We start from the raw sequence: 24221 nt of genomic DNA on the forward strand, positions 1-24221 counted from the left end.
GAGAGATATTAAAAGAAATATGTATGTAACAGTTTTTCTCATACATTATGTTTATTTCTTATTGAATAAATAGCGATCAGTAATGATAAATTCTGAATGAGATAAATCAATAATTATCTCCATTTTAAACGTATATAATAAAAAAGCCAGAAACCTCGTAATTTTGCTTTAATTATCAAAATGCATATTATAACTAATTTTTAAACATTTTACCATTGATTCGATTAGTTTGACAAAACCAGTATCTTTTGACTTCTCTAATCCTCTTAGAACCCTATTTTTCATTACAGCAACAAATTCTTTGTTACTCAATTGGCCGTCCACTAGAAATAAACAAAAAAAAATATTATTACTTCAAAATTAATCAATCTTATAATGTACAGAATGTTTTGTACCTCATATTAAGGAGAATGTTAGTATCTACGTAGAAATATCATAACATACATTACTTCTTACTAAATAGAAACTTTTACATAATATGTCTAACAACATAAAGCTAAATTTGTTATGTATTAAAATATAAAGACTTATACGATTTATACAATTTTAGTAACAGTATGTAAAATATCAAACATTAAATTATGTAATGTTATAGATATTATAATCAACTAACTGTTTTCGTCAAAAATAATGTAAACCACTTGTATTACATGGTCACTCAGATCAATATGAGCCACTGTTTTTGCTACATGTTTTAGGGTAGCTGTAAAAGATATAAAGTTATAAGTTATAAAGTTAAAGAGATTTAATTTAAAAAATAGAAAGAATAGAATTTAATTTATGACAAAAATATTTTTTAATATTATGGAAGACCTGGATCAATTGATGCTCCAGCAATATGATAAAATGTCAGTGCTGTATCCACGTCATTGATATTATTTAAAAAATGAAAAAACTTCAGATACTCGTCTTTGTCTATTCCCTTTGGATTATCTTTAAAGCTGAAAAAATAAAATACGTTATTGAAATATTTCACTTTTTATGTAGAAATTATATTTACATTAATTATAAATATATATATATATATATATGTGTGTGTGTATACCGCTTTTTTACAGTTTTCCTAATCTTCGCTTTTTTTTTGTCGGGATATCCAGCATATGCAAGCAACAATTCTGTGAAATCTACTTCAGTTATTCGACCGTTTTCATCAGGATTTCTTCGTTCGAACTATAACAATTTATGCTTTTTCAAAATAAAATAATGTATAATGAGGTATTGTAAAACTGACCTCTAAACTAAGTATTTCTGTTTGCAATTGCTGTTGAAACTCTAAAAATTTCTCAATGGTCAACTTCCCTTTCATGTTTTGACCAAAGAAATATGTAGTCAATGCTGAATTAACACCCTGAAAGTTGTAGATGTATTGATTATATGATAGAAAATTATAATTGAAATAAATATTGTCGTCTCCGACTTTTTTTTCACATAGGATCATCCTATTGCCAATTGTACTATGATTACTGGAACATCATATATAAATAAGTTTGTATTACCGGAATCTGTAACTTGTAAGTTTTTATATTACTTTGTTCGTTTTGTATAATTACTAAAATCATTTTCAGGGAAGACATGAAAATGATTACAGTAACTTACACTAATATTACAGATATTCAAGACAATAATAAACATTAGTACCTTAAACATATTACCAGTGGTAACGTGATCACGATGTCGATTTCCGATACTGGTTTGTTGTCGAATTAAAGTAGCAACTTTTCCAAATTCCTCAGAATCAACGTCACCATCGCCATTAAAATCAAACATTCTGAAGGCGATTTCGAAATGTCTCCTAGAAGCTACAAAAACATTTCTTAATATAAAATGTTTGATTAATTGATGTTCGAGTAAAAATATAAAATTAATAGCGATAACTTACTGGATAATACGGTGAGTAAGAATATATAATCGGAGAAACTAATTAAACCAGCACTTCCAAGTTTGTAAAAGATGCTATCTTCATCTAAAGCCAGTTCTAACTTTGTGTGAATATTCTATAAAAATATATACATACTCGTAATTATAATATTAAATACATTTTATTTTATTATACATGTATTAAGTATCAACTATCATTTACAGTTAAAAATATTAAAATATTAAGTAACTAATAATGAAAAAATCGTAGAATTATCAGAATAATAAATATTGTACCACAATAAGCAGTTGTAAGTGTGGAAGTTATATCTTATTTGAAACATAGGAACTAACATTTACTTTTCTTTGACCGAAAAACTGAATTTGAGCTTACCTTAGGATCGTAACGTTTATATTTGTCCAACCCAAGTCCTGAAAATAAATGTATCATTAAAACACATTAGATTGAAAAATGGGATCTGTAGATAAAAAGAAGTCATTTATTACAATACAAATTACATAGAAAGATATACTGTTGCATGCATTTAATATATAAATATGCCTATATATAGTGGCTACAAAAGACATTATTGTATTTATTGTAACATTTACATATCAATTAATAAGGTCCAAGTATATTAAATTTCGCATCATTTAGTAGTATGTACTTTGGAACAATTTGCAGAAAGCATCATAACAGAGTAAACGGAAAGGCTATTTATTGAATAGAAATAGAATGGAGCGTTTTACGGACATTTATATATATACAATAATTCGATCTTGTTGAAAAATTACCGTCCGGCTGTTTGATACCAGGCGTTATTGATCTTAAAAAGTCATCAGGTGTCATGAAGATTTCATGGATGTCGTTGTTCATCACTTGCAGAGTAGCAAAATAACGAAATACTTTGTCAGGAGTAGAATAGTGTCTTATACGATTTTCGTACTCTATTATCTGTGTAAGAAATAATTTTTCATGTATTTAACAAAAATATAATGTGATAATATTATGAAAATTATAACATTCAGTTTGAAATATAGTTTAATCAATAATAAATTTCGGTAAGGACACATGTAAAATTCAATTCAATATAACATTAGCAACATTTTACTAATCTTTAATTAGGAAGGTCACAGATAATTCAAAAAGAGTCTCGATTATATTATTTAATTTTGAGGTACTCTATTTTAATTTATATTGTGTGTTTTACATAATAAAAATTATCGATGGTATTTATTATTTATCGCATAAAAGTTGATATACATGCACTTGGTAAATTTTCCAAATTAATTTTTTCAGAAATGAAGCATCCGATGAAAAAATTGTATTCTACATTTTCGACTTATTTTCACACGTAGAACTTCATTTTCATTATTCTCTGTCTACTTCGAAATTATCCACGTTTAAGTATACATACTTGACAAATTTTCAAAGCCGATTTTCTTAAAAACAAATGATGAAAAAACATATGAAAACTTTTTATTCTATGTTCTCAACTTATTTCTTCACGTAGAATCGCCCCTTGTCAATTCTATCATGATTACTGGAAACTCTGTATAATATTAACTCTTTGATACTAATAGTGTGCCAACTTTAAATATGCTACGTTCGCAATCGTTTGTGATATACTTTTGGCAGCAATTCACTGTATTTCTGTTATTGACAAAAATCCGTATCGACTAGCTTCAAATTCGCTTTCTTAAAAGCAATTTCCAGTTTTGGAAAATTAAAATTGTTAGCATATTATGAAAATGTTAGTAAATAAAGAAATGGTTAATTAAATCTGATTTGACATTAGTAAGAGTACAAAAATTATAGTCTGTGTTATTATAGTGTCAAATTCATTCAACATAAATGACAGGCTTTAATAAGATAAGTTATAACAAAAGTAATAAAAAGATGTAAAAAGAAATTATTGTGAAAGATAAACCACAAATAAAATTATAATACCATCTGGTTGTCTCATGCCAGGAGTAATTGATCTGATGAAGTCATCTGGAGTCATATAAACTTCGCTACCTTCTAAACTCGATATTTTTACGGTAGCGAAGTAACGAAAAATTTTGTCAGGCGTCGAATACGCTCTCAAACGATTTTCGTACTCTATAATCTGCAAATATGCGTTATTTGGAAATGATAATACATAACAAATATTTATAACTAAATCATAGTAGTTAAAATGATGTAAAAAAGCAAATATAGACCTTGAATATACGATAGCTTTGTCATGATTGAAATAATTAAATTTTCTATTAAATCTTAAAGTACTATAATCTTATTTAACACTAGGTTTACGGGACCAGTCAATTTGACGGATTTCGAACTTCGAAATGAAATATCTCAAAAGCCATAGCATCAATTTGAACCATTTTGCATCGTAAATTAATCATTCCATCTAAAGAATTTGTACACAAAATTATTTTTTCCTAGACTTTCTAATTTTTGAAATCTATATGTAGTAGACCTATTTCTACGGGACCCGTCAAATTGACGGGTAAACGAAAATAAGCATTTTTCTTTAAAAAATCGATTTATTCAAATTAAGTCTGAAAGGAACAATATTAGGCTTCACATTTAAATAAATTATTAATAAATAAAAAGTCTTTTTTTAAAATTATCACTAAAAAAAAATAACAATAACATTAACGGTACAGGGTAATCATATCTATTGAGCACATTTTTTGCAAATATACTGAATGTTGTTTGTGCATTTTCCGCATACGATCTTTTTGCAATATATACAATAGTTATTATTTCTATTTTTTTGCAATAACCCACTTGGCAACTTTTTCGCACTTCTGACGTTGAAGGTGACAGAAATGAAGCGTCTAATCTTTGGCAAATGTTCTCCTTGTTTTCTCCAGCTAATTCCTCGGCTAAACAAAAAATGAATTCCTTTCTGGATATTTTCGATCTGGTACACTCCTTATATAGTATCCATGCGTTTATCGCTGTCAAATCCAAAATATTGAAAAAGACTTGAAGGGGCCATCGGAAACTCCCTGCTTTCACACTATATTTACGTGCCATTTGGTCAACGACGTCCACACCATACTTTGTTTTATTGTAAAAAGTAATGGTTTCTGGAACACGTTTATAATTACCTTCTATTCGTACACCTGTATGTTTGGTGTTTAGAAGGAGGACTTTTATTTTAGGTTTACTTTTATACACAGTAAGTGTGCAGTTTTCTGATTTATACAAATTTGAGGAAAACAATGTCATCTTGTCCTTTTTTCCTTTGAACATCGAGTTTCATCTTTCCCGATATAAGGGAAACAATTCAAAATATATTTTGTTTGGACGTCAACTGTTAACCCAAACTTAATGCCAAATTTATGAGGCTTATTCGGTATATATTGCGTAAACCTGCATCGAGCTTTCATTGGAAATAATTGTTCATCTATTGAGATATTTTCATATGGCTTGTAACGAGCCTGGCTATTACTTATAAATCTGTTCCATATTTCGGACATCAGCGCAAATTTATCTGTTTGTAATTTTTTGGAGGCTTTCAATGATCTCGCTTCATATGCGTCCCGGGTATATAGAATTCCTAGAAAACTATACAACTCAGCAACTGTAATTGTCCAGTCTTTTTTCAAAACTCGATGCGCCTCGGTTTCAGTGCAATCGTTTATGTGTTCCATTATGTGTCTGTCAATTATCAATTCGAAGGCACTAGTTACATAACCCGACATAATATTTCAGGTATATATTTATACCCCTAGATCCGCCTCCTTTCAGTTTTATGCACTGTGTCCCCTCAATTGCAATTTCAATTTCACCTATTACATTTTGGGATATGATTGGAATGCTTGTCCTTTCATTCTTGGAGTCAGAACCAGAAGAATACGCATCCTTTTCTTGTTACGACATACTTTCAAGAAGTGTTCCTCTTTACTATCCGAAGATCCTTCTATCTCTTCACTTTCAATGTATTCAGAGCTTTCACTGTCAGCTTCGCTTTGGCCTAATTCATACTGATCTTCTTCGGAGGTATCCTCAGAACAATCTTCATTGATGTTGACAATTTTGTTCAATATCTTATTATATCTCTTGGATTTACTCATAATTGCTAAAAAAGGGGGATTGTTCAAAATAAGAAAATACTGTGCCCAAATTCAATTATCCTATTGTAAATACTTACAATAAGTGGAGACAATAATGGGAAATGTCTACAATAACTGAAACTTTTGCACATTGTCTTTGAAAAACGGATTGTTTATGAAATCAGCTAAGCCGTCAATTTAACGGGTCTCGTAGAGGTAGATATACTACATACAAATTTCAAAAATTAGAAAGTCTAGGAAAAAATAATTTTGTGCATAAATTCTTTAGATGAAATGATTAATTTACGATGCAAAATGGTTAAAATTAATGCTATAGTTTTTGAGATATTTCATTTCGAATTTCGAAATCCGTCAAATTGGCGGGTTCCGTAAACCTAGTGTTAATGTTATTGTTATTTTTTTAGTGATAATTTAAAAAAAAGACTTTATTTATTAATAATTTATTTAAACGTGAAGCCTAATATTATTCCTTTCAGACTTAATTTGAATAAATCGATTTTTTAAAGAAAAATGCGTATTTTCGTTTACCCGTGAATTTGACGGGTCCTCGTAAAAATAGGTATATACGAAACGCCCGTAAACCTAGTGTTAATTACATATATAATACATTTGATAGTCCAGTCGCCCTCCGTACAACCCGTATCTCTATAATGAGGAATATATCCCTCGCATTATACCGAAATCCATTGTATTTATAACGTTCTACCACAATATATTTTATACTATACCATACTATACTATATGTATATAAAACTTTTTGTATACTTAGCAATTTTGAAAATTTTTAATATGCAAACATTTTGAAATTTTAACTATGCATTAATTATCCATTTTTTAAACAATTTCGGTTTAATAATAAACTGTTTAGTTGGACGTAAATAATTATATAATTACTAACCTTTCGATCACGAAACCCAATTTTCGCCTTCTTCTTCTTTTTCTTTTTATCTTCTTGTATTTCATCCAATTGCTCATTTTTATCTTCGTCATTTGATTCTTCATCGGTGATCATTTCAGCCGCATTAACCGTGGACAAATATTTTTGCCTTATCCTGAAATAGAATTTAATAAAAAATTTCTAAGGTATGTTATTTGCAATTTCTTTGAACCAATTAGCATTATCGAATTCTATTCTTTGAAATTGTTGCTATAAAAGAAAATTTAAAAGATTTGTTCTTACCTCTTCCAGGCAATAAGGCTGGTGACAAAACAAGGAATGACGTATAAAAATCGATAGCTTTTCTTGATCTTCTCACTTTCACGCGAAAAGTATGTAAAATTGTTTCGAACTGAACATTTTTCAGAATTATTAATGTTACCAATTATTAAAAGGTTATACGTTTTGTTAATATAGTTACATGAAGCGCTTTGTCTTATAATAAATCTAACCTTATTAGTAAACATGTTTTACACTTATTGAATAAATTTTGAATAATTATATATAGAGAAATGTAGAATATATTGAAAAATTTTATGTTGACAGTACTATTTTCCTTTCAAATAGAGATTGTACTAACAGAGTTTAATCTTTATGCGCATAACCTTTAGTGACACTTCTTTATATACATGTTTTTCAGTTTTAACTTTTATATTTACTTTATATTATTCTGTTCGCATTCTCTCATTCTAAGAATGTCAAAATAAATTGTAGAACACAACATAATTTAATGCGGAAGCTAACCTACTTATATCTGTTTAGATATATCGAACCTTCATACAACTGTACTATTTAAACTGTTCATTGCAGAGCTGAAAAATTCGGAATTTGTAATTCACGTTACGTACACAATGGCGCTGGAAACATATTTATGAAAGGAACTTTAAAATGATCTTGTATACATAAATTTTTTAAATATTTCTTACGGTGATGACAAATTTCATTAAAAAAAGCGACCTTGAAAATGGTCTTATAAATAAGTTTAAGTTTAAATTTGTTTATTACTCTTTCAATATAATACATATTATTTAGTTTGAGAAAAGTAGTTTGTTTAACTTTTATTTTTCTTTCCGTATGTTAGGTGTAATATTACACCGAATCCAGAGAATCTCTAGAATTTTTTTATACAACAATAAATAATGCCAGGTTCTATTTAACTGTAGCACTCGGTAAATAGAATAATACATGAAATTTCGAAATAATTGAAATATCTGCCCATATTAAATAAAGAAACTAAAAATACATTTTTTAAATTTTCAGATGTAAAATATAATATATATTCATTTCGTATTCTTTAACAAAAGGTTTATGTTCTATAATTTTCTGCTAATATATAGTTGATTAATTGAAATGCTCAATATATATGTTATATTTAAATACATATTTATGAGATATTAACAGTTGAGGAAAGAAAATTTATCATGAAAATAAGATTTTACTAATAAATATGAAAAGTAGGTTTCATATGTCTCGTGTATTTATTAACTATGCAATGTCTAAAATGGCGAAGTACTGGATGATTGTTTCTTTCATGATATAGGTTATATGATACAATTGTAATCGTCGGAAATTGTAACAAAATAATTCGATTTGGCAGAGATACAAAAGAATATTATGATTACGTCCAAATAATTTGTGTTTGTGTAACGTTGCTTAATGTTCTAATAATTTAAAAAAATAAAATAAATAACAACGTGGATAATGGCTGAAAATGTTGTTCACTGCGATGACGAATTTGTACATTCCATCAAAACATTACTCTGGGGCAATACTGTTAAAAAAGATGTTTTTAAACGATGGGCTCAAGGTAATTTTATATTTCTAAATGTTCTTCTTTTCGTAATAAAAGGTTTAATAATAGAGGTTGGGTTATTTACATTAAATTAATCATAATTATTATCACCAAAAAATAAAATAATAAATAAGTTTAATCAATGTCCTTAATTGATTGTATATAATCTATTACTTCCCATTGCTTCAGGATTTTACTTCAGCTCTGATGAACCAACAGCATTGATACAAACAGAAGGTGGTCCTTGTGCAGTAATAGCTCCTGTCCAAGCTTTTATTTTAAAAGAATTACTCTCTGAGACTGATGTTTCAACATGGAAAAATATCAATTTGGATACATGTTACCAGCTCCTTGTACGAGCTTCTATAGAAATTTTAAAGCAAGCAGCTGGGGAGAAAGTTCCAAAGTTTTGTATTGTATTTATGGATTGTAAATTTTCAAATGAAGATAATGGAAGAAAGGCTAAATGGGTGGAAAAAATACCAGAAATTGAAAATCGTGAAGAAGAAATAAGCGTGGCAAATAATGAAAATCGAGAAACAAATAAAAAGATATTACTGATGGATATGAATGAAGAATGCAGAGCCATAGATTCTGACCTTTTCCATTCTCAATTGAGGTAAGGAAATTTGTCATGAATTATGAAAATGATCTATCTGGTTTTAAGAATAACTTTAAGAATAAATTGAGATATACTTACATACATATTGGCTCACAAGAACAGTACAATCGAATAAAGTACATTTTTCAGAAAATCATTACCACGAATGTGCTATGATATGTTATTATTAAATTTAAAGTACTTCAATTAAAAACATTTTAAAACTCATTTTTATTATATGTAGATCAAAAATCCAGTTTTTATTATAAAAACGAATATTTTATTTCAGGTTATTTACAACAAATACTTCTGAACATGTAGAAGAATTTTTTTTAGAAAGGTTAGAGATGTTAAAAGATAGATATGGTATCTTATTGCTTCTTTATAGTGTAATTGTTACGAAAGGTGTCACTGAAATTCGTTCAGAAATGTCGGATCCCTTAGAATCAATGATTGATTCAACATATGGTTATGGGAATCAGAGTCTTATAAATTTGATGCTCACAGGAAGAGCAGTTAGCCATGTATGGGATCATGATCAAGATGTTGGAGGACTGAGTAAGCTATTCTTATATTCTATGCCATTGTAATATATTTAATAAATAATTAATAATTAATAATAATAAGGAGCATTACTTAAATAATACACGTTAATTGTGATTAAATGCTTTTGTTGCTGTTATTGACTGCAAAATGTTGTCAAAGTTGATTATATAACAAATAAATTAATACTTATTTGCTAACAAATAGTGTGATATGTGCAAATTTTGTTTGTAAAATCTTCTTTCCCTTCAATCAAGGACAGAAGCATGAAGTATCTTACTCCTCTAATGTGTTATTTAACATTATAAACTGTCTATATTATTAATATTGAAATAATTTACAAATTTCAGAATTGCGTGGGATAGATAAACAAAATCCTATAGGATTCCTTGCACTTCTTGAATATTTGTGTTACTGTGAAGTTGGAACTTTCTTAAAATCTCCATCATATCCTATTTGGGTATTGGGTTCAGAAACTCATTTGACTGTGCTATTTTCTACTGAAAAAAGACTTGTGAGCCCTGAAACACCTGCAGACCAAGCGAAAAGAATTTTTAGAAAATTTGATCCTGAAGGAAATGATTTTATCCCTGCCAATTTATTACAAGATGTTCTCGCTGAACTTGGACTGGTTACAGACACAGATTAGTAAGTAATATATATTTTAAATTATACATATATCAAATTGTGTTATAACACATATATTTTTATTACAGTGTCAACGTAATGCAGAAAAAATTGGATACTGAAAATTTGGGAATTATTCTACGTACTAACTTTATGGACGAGTTCTTTCCTGAAGAACCACGAACTTGTCCCGATACATTTCCATTGTACCATCATAATAGTCTCCAACACAGCAATCCAGAAAATAAAGTAAAATATCATAAAGGTCAAGCCGTGTTACTGGAGTGCACTATTAAGGGTATTATGGAAAGCAATCCTATGTTAACAGTACTTCAAACAAAATGGCCCAGAATTGAAGTTCAATGGGATATTGGGCAGAATCCGAGCCTTAACTAATAAATTCTGCTCACATTCTGATGAGTTATTTTTAACTATATCATTGGAGTTGTTATACAAGGAAATAAGTAACAAAATTATAAAATAGTTTGAGGAGTACTTAAATTTACAAAGGAAGTTTTTGTGCTTGAGAATTCTAAACAAAAATCATTAGAGAAGGAATTAGATTTAAATAAAGAAAAATTGTTTAACATATTTTATGTTAAATAGAACTTTATTTATAAATTATAATAATTCAATAATTTTACTAATTATTTAGAGTAGAAAGCATTCTTTTACAAATGAAACGAGATTTAAATATGTAGTATTGTTTTAGAAATAACTATTCAACATACTATTAAAAACTTCAAGAACATATATTTTGAAGTTTAAAATTATTTGATGTTGATGTTAAAAAAATTAAAACGAATTTACTAATAAACAAAAGGAAAGGGATATGCGAATGCTAGTAATAAACAATAACAATTGCAAGTGAAATGTAACGGAGAAAATAATAATAATAATGTAGTAAGAAAAAGTGTGAATATTCAGATAAACAAAGTAATAAAAAGTAGTGTAAAGAAAAAAATCAATTTAAAAAAATAATGCGGAAATAAAATTGTAGACAATGTACAAATCTATGTAAATCGTATCCATGGCTAAATGTATACATAGGTAGATCAAAGTTATAATCTAGTCATTGTATCGACATTCTAATAATATTTTTACTATTTCCTTCTTTTTTACATTTAATAAAGGAAACACGTTATATTGTGTTGCCGATTTCGCTCAAAATGTTGCAAAAGGTCGCGTATAATAACATTCTAAACGAATAGGACACACTATACAGAATGAAATGAAAAGAACGCATTTGAATTTCCTACATGCTAGAAATGTATTTATAAGTACAGCTGAAGTTGCAGATAGCGAACAAAATTAATGAGGAATCAAATTAAGTTACATTTCAGAATTTTTCGTATTTGAATTTGATTCTTTATATAACTTGTTTTTATGCGTATATTTTTATGATTATATGTTTACACAGACATAAATATATTATTATAATTATTATATTTATTGTAATTAAAATGATTAAAACGAACTAATTCTTCTTTTAAAAACTGATATGTTATGAATATATAAATCGAATAATAATATTAAAAATAAAAGAATAACAAAAACGAAAATGTGTTTATGTTTTATAAACATCTTATTTTAATTATATTTAATTATATGTTAATTTTATTACGAATTGCTAATGATAAAACCATTTCTCTTTTAACAAGTAGGTGTGTTTTGAAATACAAAAAGAATGTTTTAAAGTTCTAAAATAGTGCGTTCTACGTATTTAGGAAGTTATTATACTATATATTTTGATTTTACTATTTAAAACATTTTCTTAGTTCTAATATTCAATACGAAATAAAATGGTGAACATACGAGAGCAAAGAAACATATAGAGAATTCTGCAGAGATTTCTTCAACAGCATGATATCACAGCAAGACTGTAAAGTTGGAAAATTAATATGTGAAAAAAATGGGGATTTAATGGTATTTAAAAAGTATTGAAAAGTAATTTATATTACATTTTGCGCAATTAATGCAAATTTTATTTAAATTATCCGCCAAGTATATTATTGTTGCTTCTTCTTTGCAAGATGTCGTTCTTATCTAAGAGAAAATATTCGTTGGAAGTTTCAATCTGTATTGTATGACGTGGCTCACAAAACAGTACAGTTTTCAAGACTCCGTGCCTAGCGATGGAGATGTATTTTCGGTAAAATAACTATTGTGCTCACAACGAAATGTGCTTTTGAAAGCGTGTGAAGAAAGTGTTGTGATCAATCTAATTTTAAGAACTTTCTATGATTGATATATGCTCTGGTAAGTTACATTTTATTATTATTATTATATATAATATACGTATATATACTGTGTATATGTATATAAATATAACCTTATAATACTTAAAACGTAAAATTTTTTTATTTTGAAGTAATATTTTTGATAAAGTTGAGGAAAGGAGAGAAACACATTTTATTTTTCACCGAATTAAAGTCGTTAATAGTTTATTTACAAATATAAATATTACGAAACAGTTGATAGATACATTTTCTTATTGTTAAAAAAATAAACGAATTTTAACCTTTTGTTACTAGAAAAAAATAACATATTTATGAAGTTGCAATATATGCTTATATGAAGTTATCAAAATATAAATTGTAAATAGTCAGTGCTTATTAGAATGTTATTGTTAGAATATAGCATTAATGTATTTCTATGTTTTTATCATATGATTGTATATCTCCATTGATCTGTTTATTTAAATATAAAATATTAAAGCTTAAAACATTTTGCACAAAAATATTATTGAACATTTGTTTATCTGTTAGATATTGTAGTATTTCCATACTTTGTATTATATATATGGTAGTACAACTAAGGAGGGAGTGATTTTATATAAAAAGGCAAATTTGTTGAATTGGTCCATAATATTTAAAAAATTTGCATTTTAAAATTGATTAACTCAGATTGACACATATTTTCATTATATTCCAAAACATAAGTGATTCTTTATACACAAATAAATTAAAATTGTGGAACAAATTTTTAGACAAATAATTACTTGTTTTTAATATATTTGATTTGTTTGTAACTAAAAATTTAAATGAAAAATGTTGTAAATTCTTTAGTCTTTCTTTCTATTAAAAAATCACATTTATAGCTATATTAAATATATTGATAGTATATAGCTATACTAATTTTATAATAGAATATACAATTTGAATTTAATCGTTTGCCTTTCTTGATTATCTTTTGTACCATATACATTGAATAAGTCCAAAAATTATTTGATAAACAAGTGCACTTAATGATTGCTAAAAAATCTTCTTGTATATAATACACATAATAAAGAACATTTACCAATTGTTTATAATTATAGATAAGATAAAAAAATATATCTATAACTTATTATCTTTAGATAATGTAGTATTGAATATATTTTTAAAATATAGTAAGTTAATACAAACATAACTACAAAAAATCTTACAATCTTTTTTCTTCCTTTTATTCTTAGAATTATAATTATATTATAAATGTCATGATTGTAAGAATTGCTTATTTAAGATATAAAGATTTGTATGTAAATGTTAACATAACCTTTTCTTATGTGAAATAAAATGATTATTCTATGAAATACATTGCATTTTGTATAAAAATGATACAAAGAAGAAGAAGTTAAATATACTTGGATAAATTTTGAAGTAATTTTCCTTATCCAATCTTGATAAAATTTATTACTTACTTATTTAACATCAAGCATTGAAAGATAGAAGTTTCTCATAAAAACAAGTTTTGCCATAGTAATTATTTTTAAATACAAAATTTCCAGAATTGTTTCGTGCAAATTAATTTACATTGTATATATTTCATTAAATCATTAGATAACACTGGCAAATAATAGAAGTTTGATAAAAAATCTACTTCAGAAAATTCTATTTCTATTTTTTATGAGTAGTAACCTTTTTTTTGTAATATTAGAAAACAGTTTTAGAAGCTTCAAGTTAAATTAATATATCCACAATGTTTATATTTAAACCAAACAATATTTACGTTACGTTAATAATGAAGTTAAGATGATTAGAATGGGAATATTTAATATCTTATAGTCATGCAATGTAAGTTTCATAACCTTTCATCAAATTAGTGTTTGTTTGTATTAAAATATAAGTAAATCCCCTAAAAAATTTTGTAAAAGCAGTGACACAAAAATGGACAATTTAATTCATTTAATTCTATATTAAGATTAGTTTATTAAATTTCTCTTTCTTATTTTCTATACAGTCATAAATTCGTTTTATTTTACTCTACTTTTATTATATTACTATTAATTAAAAAATAAAATTTCGTTTTATTTCATAATGCTTACAACGCTTTTTACTATAGAATGAAAAAGGAGCGAATCGAAAAGAACATTTCCTCCACTTTCTACTCTTGCGTTCTCTGATTTCAAATGACAACCAAACTACCGGAAGTAAGCAATTGTTACGTTACAAATTTGCTCACGTGTATGCAATCTAAGTACATATTATGTACTAGCATTATGATAAAAAGATATTCAACTGGAAAGACATTTTGCCTCAAAAACGATCAATAAATAATAAAAATTAATGCAAAAATTTAAAATTAATTCGTACCTTTATCTAGATGTATATTGCGCATATATCCAACGCAGTAATAAATGTATATTAAAAATTTCAATGTAGTTGAATATAAATTAGGAAAAATCATATTTTTACATTTATATATTTTATTTTATGTGTATCTAGACATTAGCAATGATTTTTTAATCGATAAATATTTAATTCAAAATTAGTTTTGTTATTTTGGAAATAAATTAATATCATATTACGTAGTTCAGAATATGATAAAGACTATAAAGTTATGTTTAAAAAATAGGAAAATATATTTATTCTATAAATGTTAGAAATAAGCATAATTAACATTTCATCATATGCATATACGTATGCGTATATGTGTGCGTAAGTAAGAAGGGTTGTTATACTTTTGTTTTCAAGAGGTATAAATACAATAAGTGTATGAATGCAAATAAATAAAACTGCAATAGTAAATTATAGTAGTGAGAAAGTTGTCGCAGTAAAAGGGCAGACGTGCGCTCAAGAGAATAGCACGCGTTGTACACGCATAGATATTAGTACACTCTGTAGGTAAAGATTGTACGTGTACATATATCTACGTAGGTAGAGTATCACCTTTAACGGGTCGATAATTTCCAAATCTTACGTATAGGCATGTGGTAGTACGATGAATTTTTATTATTCCTTATAATTATTTCATAATTTGTAGTAATGTTTTACATAAAATTAAAGTGAAGGATCCTATATAGATCATAAAATTGTTACAAGTTTTAGATGATAGCGCCATGTAACTTTGCATAACTGTGCAATTGGATTACATGCAGGATATTTCCTTTAACATTAATGGTTAAAGTATTTGCTCATTCTCATAGTACCATAAAATATCAAAAATAAAATCATTTTGGTTGGAAGAATCGAACTTTCTAATATATAAAATTTTGTTCTCAAAGTCACGCCTTTGAATTTCAAGGTTACCGATGTTTGTAATACGAGATGGCATAAAAGTGATATAATTGTGCAAATATGTATCTTTTTTATAACAGGATATATTCATTTTTTCAAGGTCAAGTAATAATGAATATAATTTAAAAATATTAAAAGCGTATGAGAATAAATTTGAGATTTTAAAAGGAACAACCTTGAGAAAAAAATGTTGCATTTTACTCTATAAACAAAACAGTTTGCTTCTTCGATAATTTATGATTTTATAGAAAGCATTTTATTAGTATAATATTATTTTGTCTAGTATAATATAAATAATTCGCATATAAATATTAGCTACATCATCACAAAATAATAAATATAAAAAAATAAGCATATATATTTTTTAAAAGTACTTAATTATTATTATTTTAATATACTAAAATTAAAATATTGCAAAACATTTAACCTATATTTAATTGTATATTCGCGCGTAAATCACATTTAGTTATTCGCAAACAAATTTTATCGAAATTCAATGCATAAAGTATGAAATTTCTGCAACGTTTTATTTTATGTAACATTACTAATGTCAATGTTCTCAATTACATAATTAAAATTCTATAATCTTATCTTGGTACATTTCTTCTTTAATCAGATTTCTGCATCATTTTGTAATCATCTGCGAAATAACGATTGAAAACATATTACCTAATCTTGTTATAAATAATTTTATTAAAAGACGATGAAAAAAGTATAGGTATAAGGTAGCATAAGTGTATTTTTCTTCTTTCCTATTTGAGTATTTTATTAAAAATATACTTTGCAAATATCGAATGTTATTAATTTGATGTTTTTAACTTTTTTTATGTATTTTAACAAAAAATAAAATTCGCATTGCTTATATAGGTATAATTATCTAAGAAAATAAAACATATGTTAGAAAAAATATTTATCTTTATAGGTTTCAATATAATTTTTCTTTTTATCAAGAAGTATATGGAAGTTAATATGTATGAGTCATCCTTATCTAATCGAAACTTCTCTATTCATTATTGATGTAATACATTTTTATACGTATATCATTTTTTAATTTTCATTGTTTTGCATATTTTATTATTTTTCATTAACTTTTATTCCATCAAACGAGAATCTGAACGAAGAAACGAGAAAGAAAAATTCAAAAGAATCATTTTAATTGTGTCATAAAAATTTCTCTAAGTTTCAAAATTATTCCTTTTCTTATAAAATTATATATATATAAATTACATTAATGAAATATGACTATTTCAAATTTTTTATTATAACTGTTTATGAACCCATTCATTACTTGTATTAAATTCACATGTTATTATTGACATTATTAAAATGTCTCAATGAATAGCAAAAGAATATTTCAAAATTTAGATATAGTCTCTGTTTTGTAATACATATATTTTTGTAAAATATAGCGTATTTGGCCATCAGTTCAGCTATAAATTGCAGTTGAATTAATTATTTTATATCCTACTGAAATTAACTATATAGCATCGAATATTATTTATATCAAGTAGTAATCTGTTTACTGATCATTTTGAAATGTGAAAGGGTCTTTTCACATGTACAACTATGAATCGGGTCTCGGTGCGCGCATCAGCAACACCGAGCTCTCCAAATCCGGGGGAGTAGCGCCACTCGCGGGAATAGCCCACCAGCGGAGCGGTACTCGCTCTGCCCGTTTCGTGCGCCAACGAAATATCTTCCACTAGACTGAAATCTTCTTCGGGCACCGAATCTAAAAAGTAAGTTCTTGAATTTCGTTCATTCTCGAACGTTCTATCTAATGTTACGATACTTAATTCCCTGTGATATTTTAGGAAAGGGTAGCTAATTTCTCTCCTGTGTTCCTCATCCTTCACATTTTACATTTTACGTTCTTTTATCAATACACATACACAAATCACATACGTGTGAATATATTTATGGTATTACGGTATTACGTATAAGTGGTGCGTATAATGATAAATATACGGCACGCGTATATATATATGCTTACGGATGATTATATACATTGATATACATATGCATATGCATCCATATGTATAGTTTTACGTATATGCACGTAAGAACATATAATTGTTGTATATACTGCACACATAGGGGCGTGTGTGCGCGCGCGCAAATACATGCACATACAGCGTGTCAATGCACATGTATATATATACATATATATACATATATATGCATGTATACATACACGTACATGTTACGTGAATCTATACGTGCTTGTGAACAATACATGGTGCCTATATTGCTAGAAATATCTATAAATGTACTAGTATTTTACATAGATGTGTACGAGTTTCAGACAAGTTAAAAACATTTTTTTCCATATTTAATGCGTAGAATATTTTGTATTTCGAATGTATATTTGCGGATACATGTATAACATATGCCTGTAGTAATTATTCGTGAAATGTACAAATTACGTCTTCATTTTGTACGTCTACTTGTTATCTAACCTTGTATTACGCACAGATTTGGTAAGTTGTGCGTTTTGATAGTGTATCCAGGGCTTATATGTCTATTGGTGAAACGGGGAAATCGATCGAAACGACGATTTTCGTTTTGATGTTTAACGTGTATTTACAACGTTTCAGTAGTAAAATTACTTTGCAGCATTTGCCTTGCTCATTGATAAATTTATAGTACTTAGAAAATATTTGGATTTATCATAATGAGAAAAATGTAGTCATAAAATAGAAACATTAGTATTTTTGCAAAGCTTCTAGTTTACTGTCAATAATGTATATCTAACAATTATAGAGTTATAGTCAGGTATTACATGAAATATGTGATATGTATTATTGTCACTTGGAGTAAACATTGAAAAAATTAATAATTGCTATTAATAGTTTCATAGCATAATAAGGCAGTAAAAAATTTATATTGGCAAGAAATAGGGAAAGGCAATCTTAACTATTTTATCTGCTTCATTCATAGTAAACATTAGCAATTATATTATGCGGTATATGGTGCAATTAAAAACATTTACTATGTAGTTATGTACTTAATAGTTTAGAAAAGTATATTTACTCATGCAGAGAATTAAAAAATAAACTTATATTAGAAACAAACAATTTTTACTAGCGCTCAAAGATTTATATTTGTTTAAAGTAAAATAATATTATGTTATTACAGATCTCCACTGGCATGGAGCTAGGAGCACACTGATAGTGATAGTCTACAAGGTTTGTACTTCAGTTTGTAGTATTCATAATTTAATAAATTAATTAAAAGAGACTGATACATTCACATTGTTATTGTCAAAACTATCTTTTTATTTACTATTCAATACTCGCAATATATTTTTTTATTTTGCATTATATCATAATAAAGTAATACTTATTGCACATCAATAATGTTAAATTGTAGACAATTGAATTTCTCATGTAGAATCCAAGACTCATTAATATTACAATGTGGAATAATAAACAGATTATTGGTTTAATAAAATTAATAACAACATTTTCTTTAATTTAAACATTAATATTATGATTCATAATAAGTAATAATAAATTCATAAAAAATTATTCCTTAGATCTTGGTTTCTATGCATTGCCTGCCAAAGAAGAACTGAGCCCAATGTTTCCACACAATTCTAGTTCACATGAGATTTCTACAGAAACAAATGCCTTCGTACAAAATTCCATGGTAAGTATAAGTCCTGTAGTTTTTAATAGCTCTGTTTTAATTTGTTAATATTTTTTGAAACTAGTTTTGAAATATATTGTAAAGTGAATTTTTGATGTGTTTTTTCTTTTTATCACATAGTAACTTGTATGTGTAACAAAAAAGATTCTAAAAAAATATATATTTGAATCAAAATACTAAAAACTATGTAATATATGAAATATATACTATATTTAGATCTTTATACGAGTATATAAATGAATGGCAAAGTTTATTAAATTACATTATATAATCTAATTTACTTAAAACATAAAAACACAAATTTAAACGCTATGCGTACATAATATAAAAGAAATATGAAATAATTCCTTTCTTGTTTTAAATCAAAAATCAATATTCACCTCTTAAACATAAATATGCCTGTCAGTAAAAAGAATATATATTTATTATTTTAGATTCAATTCCCATATGCAGAATTTTATGTTATAAAAATATATTTTATGTTAATAAAAATTAACGTGCATTATTTGAAGATCATTTTTCACAATGAACAATATACATAGGACAATTTTCAATTCGATTTTTGAATATGTTCCAAGTTACATCGTATTTGAATTTAAAGTTGGATATATTTTTTAGAATAATCAGTACTTATATTGAAATACACTATTTTTGTTAAAATATTATTTTTTGTTATGTTTCATTTGTAAAGCTTTTTTATGTAGAGAATGCGCCTGCAATTGAAAGCTTTTTGCGCATAATCATGTCGCGTAATGTTAACATTTATAATAACTCATAGAAATATCTGTAGGAAGCAGCTCCTGTGATTTTGTGTGAACATTTTAAAGTTAATAATAGTTTCATCATTTTCGTTGTAATATTAAAGAGTCTAACGAATTGAAATTATATATATACATAACCTTATTATACAGCTAATATTACGTATAGACTGTTGTTTACTTGCATCGCAAACACAATAAATTTTTATGTCATACTGAAATTCAATTATTCACAATTTGTTATCTAGATATATCATAATCATAAATCCTCTTCAGACATTATTTAAGGTATATTAACATTATATACATCTGAATACTGTTTCAGAGATAAAATTTCACTGTTGAAGGTTGTTTCAATGTCACATAACCGCACATTATCATGTTCATCGTGTCTTGGATGATTATGAAAGCATAAAAATATTTTCCACTTTAAAAAAAATAGAATTTTACTCATAGTAGTAGTAGTATATATTTATTTCGTTATCCACAAAGAAATGCAATTGGTTTTACAGAATTTTAAATACTTTTACTTTTATCATACTTACATTGTTAGAATTATGTTTATATTTCACAAATTATCTAAAGTGATTTTGAAAAAATTTCTAGAATCTTGCTATATTAATTGGCTATATTACATTTTCATTGGATATTTTACTTCTGAGAAGTGTGAAATTTTCAAGTAGTTTTAATGTACATTTCTTACATACATAAGCATATATTGTGTAATTGCTATAAATAAAAGAAGCTTTTATTAGTGTCTTCTTCATTTATCACTTTTCAACCTTTATATACTGATTAAATCAATTTAGTTTATAACAAAAAGTAATACATAATATGAAAAGAACAATCAAAGGTCAGTGGAGTGAATGAAGACAAAAAGAATACTATATTGCAAATAGAAATAAAAAAGATGTTTTAACATTTATGTTTAATTCGCAATGAATTGTCAAATATTTGTAATTGAATAAAAGTATTTTTAATTTTATATTTAGAAAGTAAAATAAGCATTATTTGTATTCTGATGAACAAATCTTGTTGATTTAAGTATATGATTGATAAAAATTTTAGCACATAAACTTTTAGACTAATTAGTAGAAGCAAGCATTTTTATGATAATGTTACTTTTGATTTCAGGGGGATGTAGTAGTATTAGGGAAAAGCAGTCCGATAAGGGTTGGGGAGGGAAGAGAATCAGAGAATGATAGGTACTGTGATATCGAGTTCATAAACAACATGATGGCCAAACCTAATAGCCATCGCGAAAATACCGCCGCCAATGACTTTTTAACCGTCCTGTCGAACCAAACTGGTAAATATATATTTTTATAATAGCTTATATGTACGCATATGTTAAATATTATGATATATAAAAATTTCTTTTTAATACATAAATGAAAATAAAATTAAACTTATAAAATGGAAATGAAATATATGCAATTACATCGGGTAATCTTATTCAGTAGTATATATGTATATTGTGAAATACATTTCCGTATATCACTATTTTATGCATTAGTATAGTTATCAAATTTCTTGGTTAAATATACGGATGAAAACAAACAAATGCCATTTAAAAAGTATGATCTCCTATTTTTTATAAAAAAAGCTTCTTTCTTACAATAATATATTCTCTATTTTATACTAGTAATACAAACATAACAATACATGCGTAGCGACTTACCTCATGCAAATTGTAGAGAAGAAGATTGACATTCTCGATGTCGTGAGCGATCGTGCATTTTCTAACAAAAATCGCAGATTAAGCATTAAACTTGCTTACTCACGAATCCATAAGAAAATATCAAAGCCCACCTCGCTATGAAATTTTCAAATGGGAAGGATTAATGTTTTTTCAGTCTATTAATTTGCCCACATAATTTAAAACAGATATTACTATGCAGAGAATATACACAAGTTACTAAAAAATAACTATTATACAGTACGGTGTTCATATACACATGCACAGGCACGAAATAAAAGATGAAAGAAAAAAAAAACAAAATAGATTAAATCGACATTAAAACTACAAACTAATACATAACTAAAAGAAGGATTTAAATTTATCGCGTTGAATAGACGTATCGCTACCGTTGTCGAAACGGTTCTATTCTCCTAAATGTGTTCTAAGTAAGGAATAATTATCAGGTAAGCAATTATTACTTGAGAAGTCGCTCCTAAGCAAAAAACTTAAGAAAGTAGACATGCTTTTTACCAGATGCATTTGAATAACGTCTGTGATCCCAGGTTAAAAGCTAGAACAATTTTGGAAGGACAGAATTGTTTCAACAACGAAAGTTGAGATTCGAATCTAATGAATGCGATAATTTAAACCTCTTTGTCAGTTATATATTAATTTGCAATTAATTAGTTGTAGTTTTAATACAGCTTTAATTAATTTTTCCATATTTTTCGAACAATATTACACTTATTCTATTTAAACAATGAACCTCGTGCTTTGTTATAGTAACTTTACAATGCGAAAGTTTCCAATTCGATCTAAATGTATTAATAAATAGAATTTTAAAACTTTGCATATGGAAACATTTTTTAATAATTCTAAGCAGTTATAAATATGAATAATTAAATATACAGCAATAAATAATGCAGATTACGGGGTTTGAAATAATTTATGGTTAAAGAAACTGTTTTAAATTATAAGTAAAGTATGAATAGGTATTTCTTTTTACGATGTAGTTTTAGTACGATGATGTAATCAACCTATTAGTATTCTGCATTGTATTCTTCGTTTAATAAGTGTAAACGTCTACGAACACTTTCTATTTCGTATTATGCCTCGTACTACTGGTCGCATAAACTATCAAGAAAGCCAAATTTATTTTTTATTCTTAAACCAAATTAATTAAAGTTATTGACTCCTCAAATTTTACTCTGAATTTTGGCTGATCCGATACTTTTTGCGTCCATAGGTTGAGAACCTGGGACTTAGAGCCTTGCTTCAGTTCTCAGAATCACTGTTCTTTTTTTACTGTATTAAAAAATATTTATCCTTATTTTAAAAGGAATTATAATTTATTCTAACCTGTATTCTGAAATCCTCGACACATTATTGAATTAATAGAAATTGATTTAAAAAATTTTGGGTGCGTTTATCTGTGAAATAGACTCTAGGTGGGGCTAGATTAAGTGGTGTCATCTTTTATTTCTCTATTTTACAATCTCACTATATTGATTATACATATACATACAAGATATCCATCGATCCATAAGATTTCCATCGATCATACATATACATACAAGATATATGAGGTAGCAGAAATAACGAAAAAGAACTATTTAGAATTTGAAAGATTTCATTAAAGTTATAAATGAATGATTTTGAAAAATTAATAGAAGTCATAATGCTCTTTGTATTCAAATATTCAATGATAGGTATAAAAGTCCGTAAGATAATTATCATAAGTATGCCGATAAAAAATTGAGATCGTTTTACGGTAGATTGTACTTTAATGTCTACATACTATTAAAACGTTATCAATAAAGCCATACGGAATTGATAGTATGAGAAAAGTAATCAATGGTATACAATTTTTTACATAACTACTACAACATTTTGCTTTAACGATTTAATGTCTCTTGCTTAAAGCCTTTCTAACGCGAAGTAGGCGGCGCTAGTGTTACAAGAAGCCATTTTGGTACAGATCGGAACTTTAGCGGGACCAACAGTTTGTCTTTTTATAGTTTAATCTTTTTTCTCAAGATTTAACATTAAATCATCTGTTTCTTCGAAGAAAATAACTGTTTTCATTTAACATTATTGAAATAAATATATTTCAATATTAAAAGGGAATATTTATTACGCCGTGGCAACAAATGATAATATGTTTAATATAGGCTATTTTGTTTAATTGGAAACGGTATCACA

The 24221-nt window shown here is 26.7% G+C and overlaps 3 protein-coding genes across 12 annotated transcripts in view; 2 read left to right on the forward strand and 1 right to left on the reverse strand.

Annotated features, from left to right (window-relative positions):
- Positions 1-151: 151 nt before the first annotated feature.
- Positions 152-7691, reverse strand: LOC100648611 (calcium uptake protein 1 homolog, mitochondrial). Of its 2 annotated transcripts, none has more exons than XM_012317833.3 (11): positions 7112-7691; positions 6830-6983; positions 3809-3968; positions 2252-2289; positions 1880-1994; positions 1639-1799; positions 1232-1348; positions 1046-1170; positions 814-941; positions 614-703; positions 152-323 (listed from the first exon to the last, which is right to left on the reverse strand). In XM_012317833.3, exons 1-11 carry the CDS (start codon positions 7333-7335, stop codon positions 169-171), a joined length of 1467 nt encoding a protein of 488 aa, XP_012173223.2. In that variant the 5' UTR covers positions 7336-7691; the 3' UTR covers positions 152-168. The 2 variants fall into 2 exon arrangements, with proteins under 2 accessions (XP_012173223.2, XP_003401839.2); XM_003401791.4 differs by lacking the exon at positions 3809-3968 and adding an exon at positions 2653-2812 and having other exon boundaries at positions 7112-7689.
- Positions 7692-8305: 614 nt separating this feature from the next.
- On the forward strand, positions 8306-11653 carry LOC100648726 (ubiquitin carboxyl-terminal hydrolase MINDY-3 homolog). 2 transcript variants are annotated; one of them, XM_048413225.1, is made up of 6 exons: positions 8306-8322; positions 8409-8675; positions 8850-9279; positions 9551-9819; positions 10155-10452; positions 10521-11653. In XM_048413225.1, the coding sequence occupies exons 2-6, from the start codon at positions 8570-8572 to the stop codon at positions 10825-10827; spliced, it is 1410 nt and encodes a 469-aa protein (XP_048269182.1). In that variant the 5' UTR covers positions 8306-8322; positions 8409-8569; the 3' UTR covers positions 10828-11653. The 2 variants fall into 2 exon arrangements, with proteins under 2 accessions (XP_048269182.1, XP_003401840.1); XM_003401792.4 differs by lacking the exon at positions 8306-8322 and having other exon boundaries at positions 8346-8675.
- Positions 11654-12058: 405 nt separating this feature from the next.
- The window catches only part of LOC100648841 (protein Gawky), a 39498-nt gene continuing 27335 nt past the window's right edge, over positions 12059-24221 (forward strand). For 2 of the 8 annotated variants that reach the window (XM_012317839.3, XM_012317838.3), the window contains exons 1-5: positions 12061-12690; positions 17475-17668; positions 19068-19117; positions 19468-19580; positions 21473-21647. In XM_012317839.3, the coding sequence (XP_012173229.1) occupies positions 19512-19580; positions 21473-21647 (244 nt within the window). In that variant the 5' untranslated portion in view covers positions 12061-12690; positions 17475-17668; positions 19068-19117; positions 19468-19511. Of the gene's footprint in view, positions 12691-17474; positions 17669-18293; positions 18410-19067; positions 19118-19467; positions 19581-21472; positions 21648-24221 lie in introns of those variants that run through there. The other 6 variants (XM_012317835.3, XM_012317841.3, XM_012317842.3 and 3 more) reach the window with 5 other exon arrangements.

This window comes from Bombus terrestris, chromosome 16, assembly GCF_910591885.1.
Source record: "Bombus terrestris chromosome 16, iyBomTerr1.2, whole genome shotgun sequence".
In the NCBI taxonomy this organism is placed as follows: domain Eukaryota; kingdom Metazoa; phylum Arthropoda; class Insecta; order Hymenoptera; family Apidae; genus Bombus; species Bombus terrestris.

Excerpts from the sequence above, each read along its gene's own strand:
- LOC100648611 (XM_012317833.3), bottom strand. The coding sequence starts at position 7,335 with ATGTTTACTAATAAGGTTAGATTTATTATAAGACAAAGCGCTTCATGT. Across the intron at positions 1,995-2,251 it reads ATAAACGTTACGATCCTAAG|AATATTCACACAAAGTTAGA; the intron begins GTAAGCTCAAAT and ends ATATTTTTATAG. Across the intron at positions 1,800-1,879 it reads CTTACTCACCGTATTATCCA|CTTCTAGGAGACATTTCGAA; the intron begins GTAAGTTATCGC and ends ATGTTTTTGTAG.
- LOC100648726 (XM_048413225.1), top strand. The coding sequence starts at position 8,570 with ATGGCTGAAAATGTTGTTCACTGCGATGACGAATTTGTACATTCCATC. Across the intron at positions 8,676-8,849 it reads TTTTAAACGATGGGCTCAAG|GATTTTACTTCAGCTCTGAT; the intron begins GTAATTTTATAT and ends CCATTGCTTCAG. Across the intron at positions 9,280-9,550 it reads CTTTTCCATTCTCAATTGAG|GTTATTTACAACAAATACTT; the intron begins GTAAGGAAATTT and ends ATTTTATTTCAG.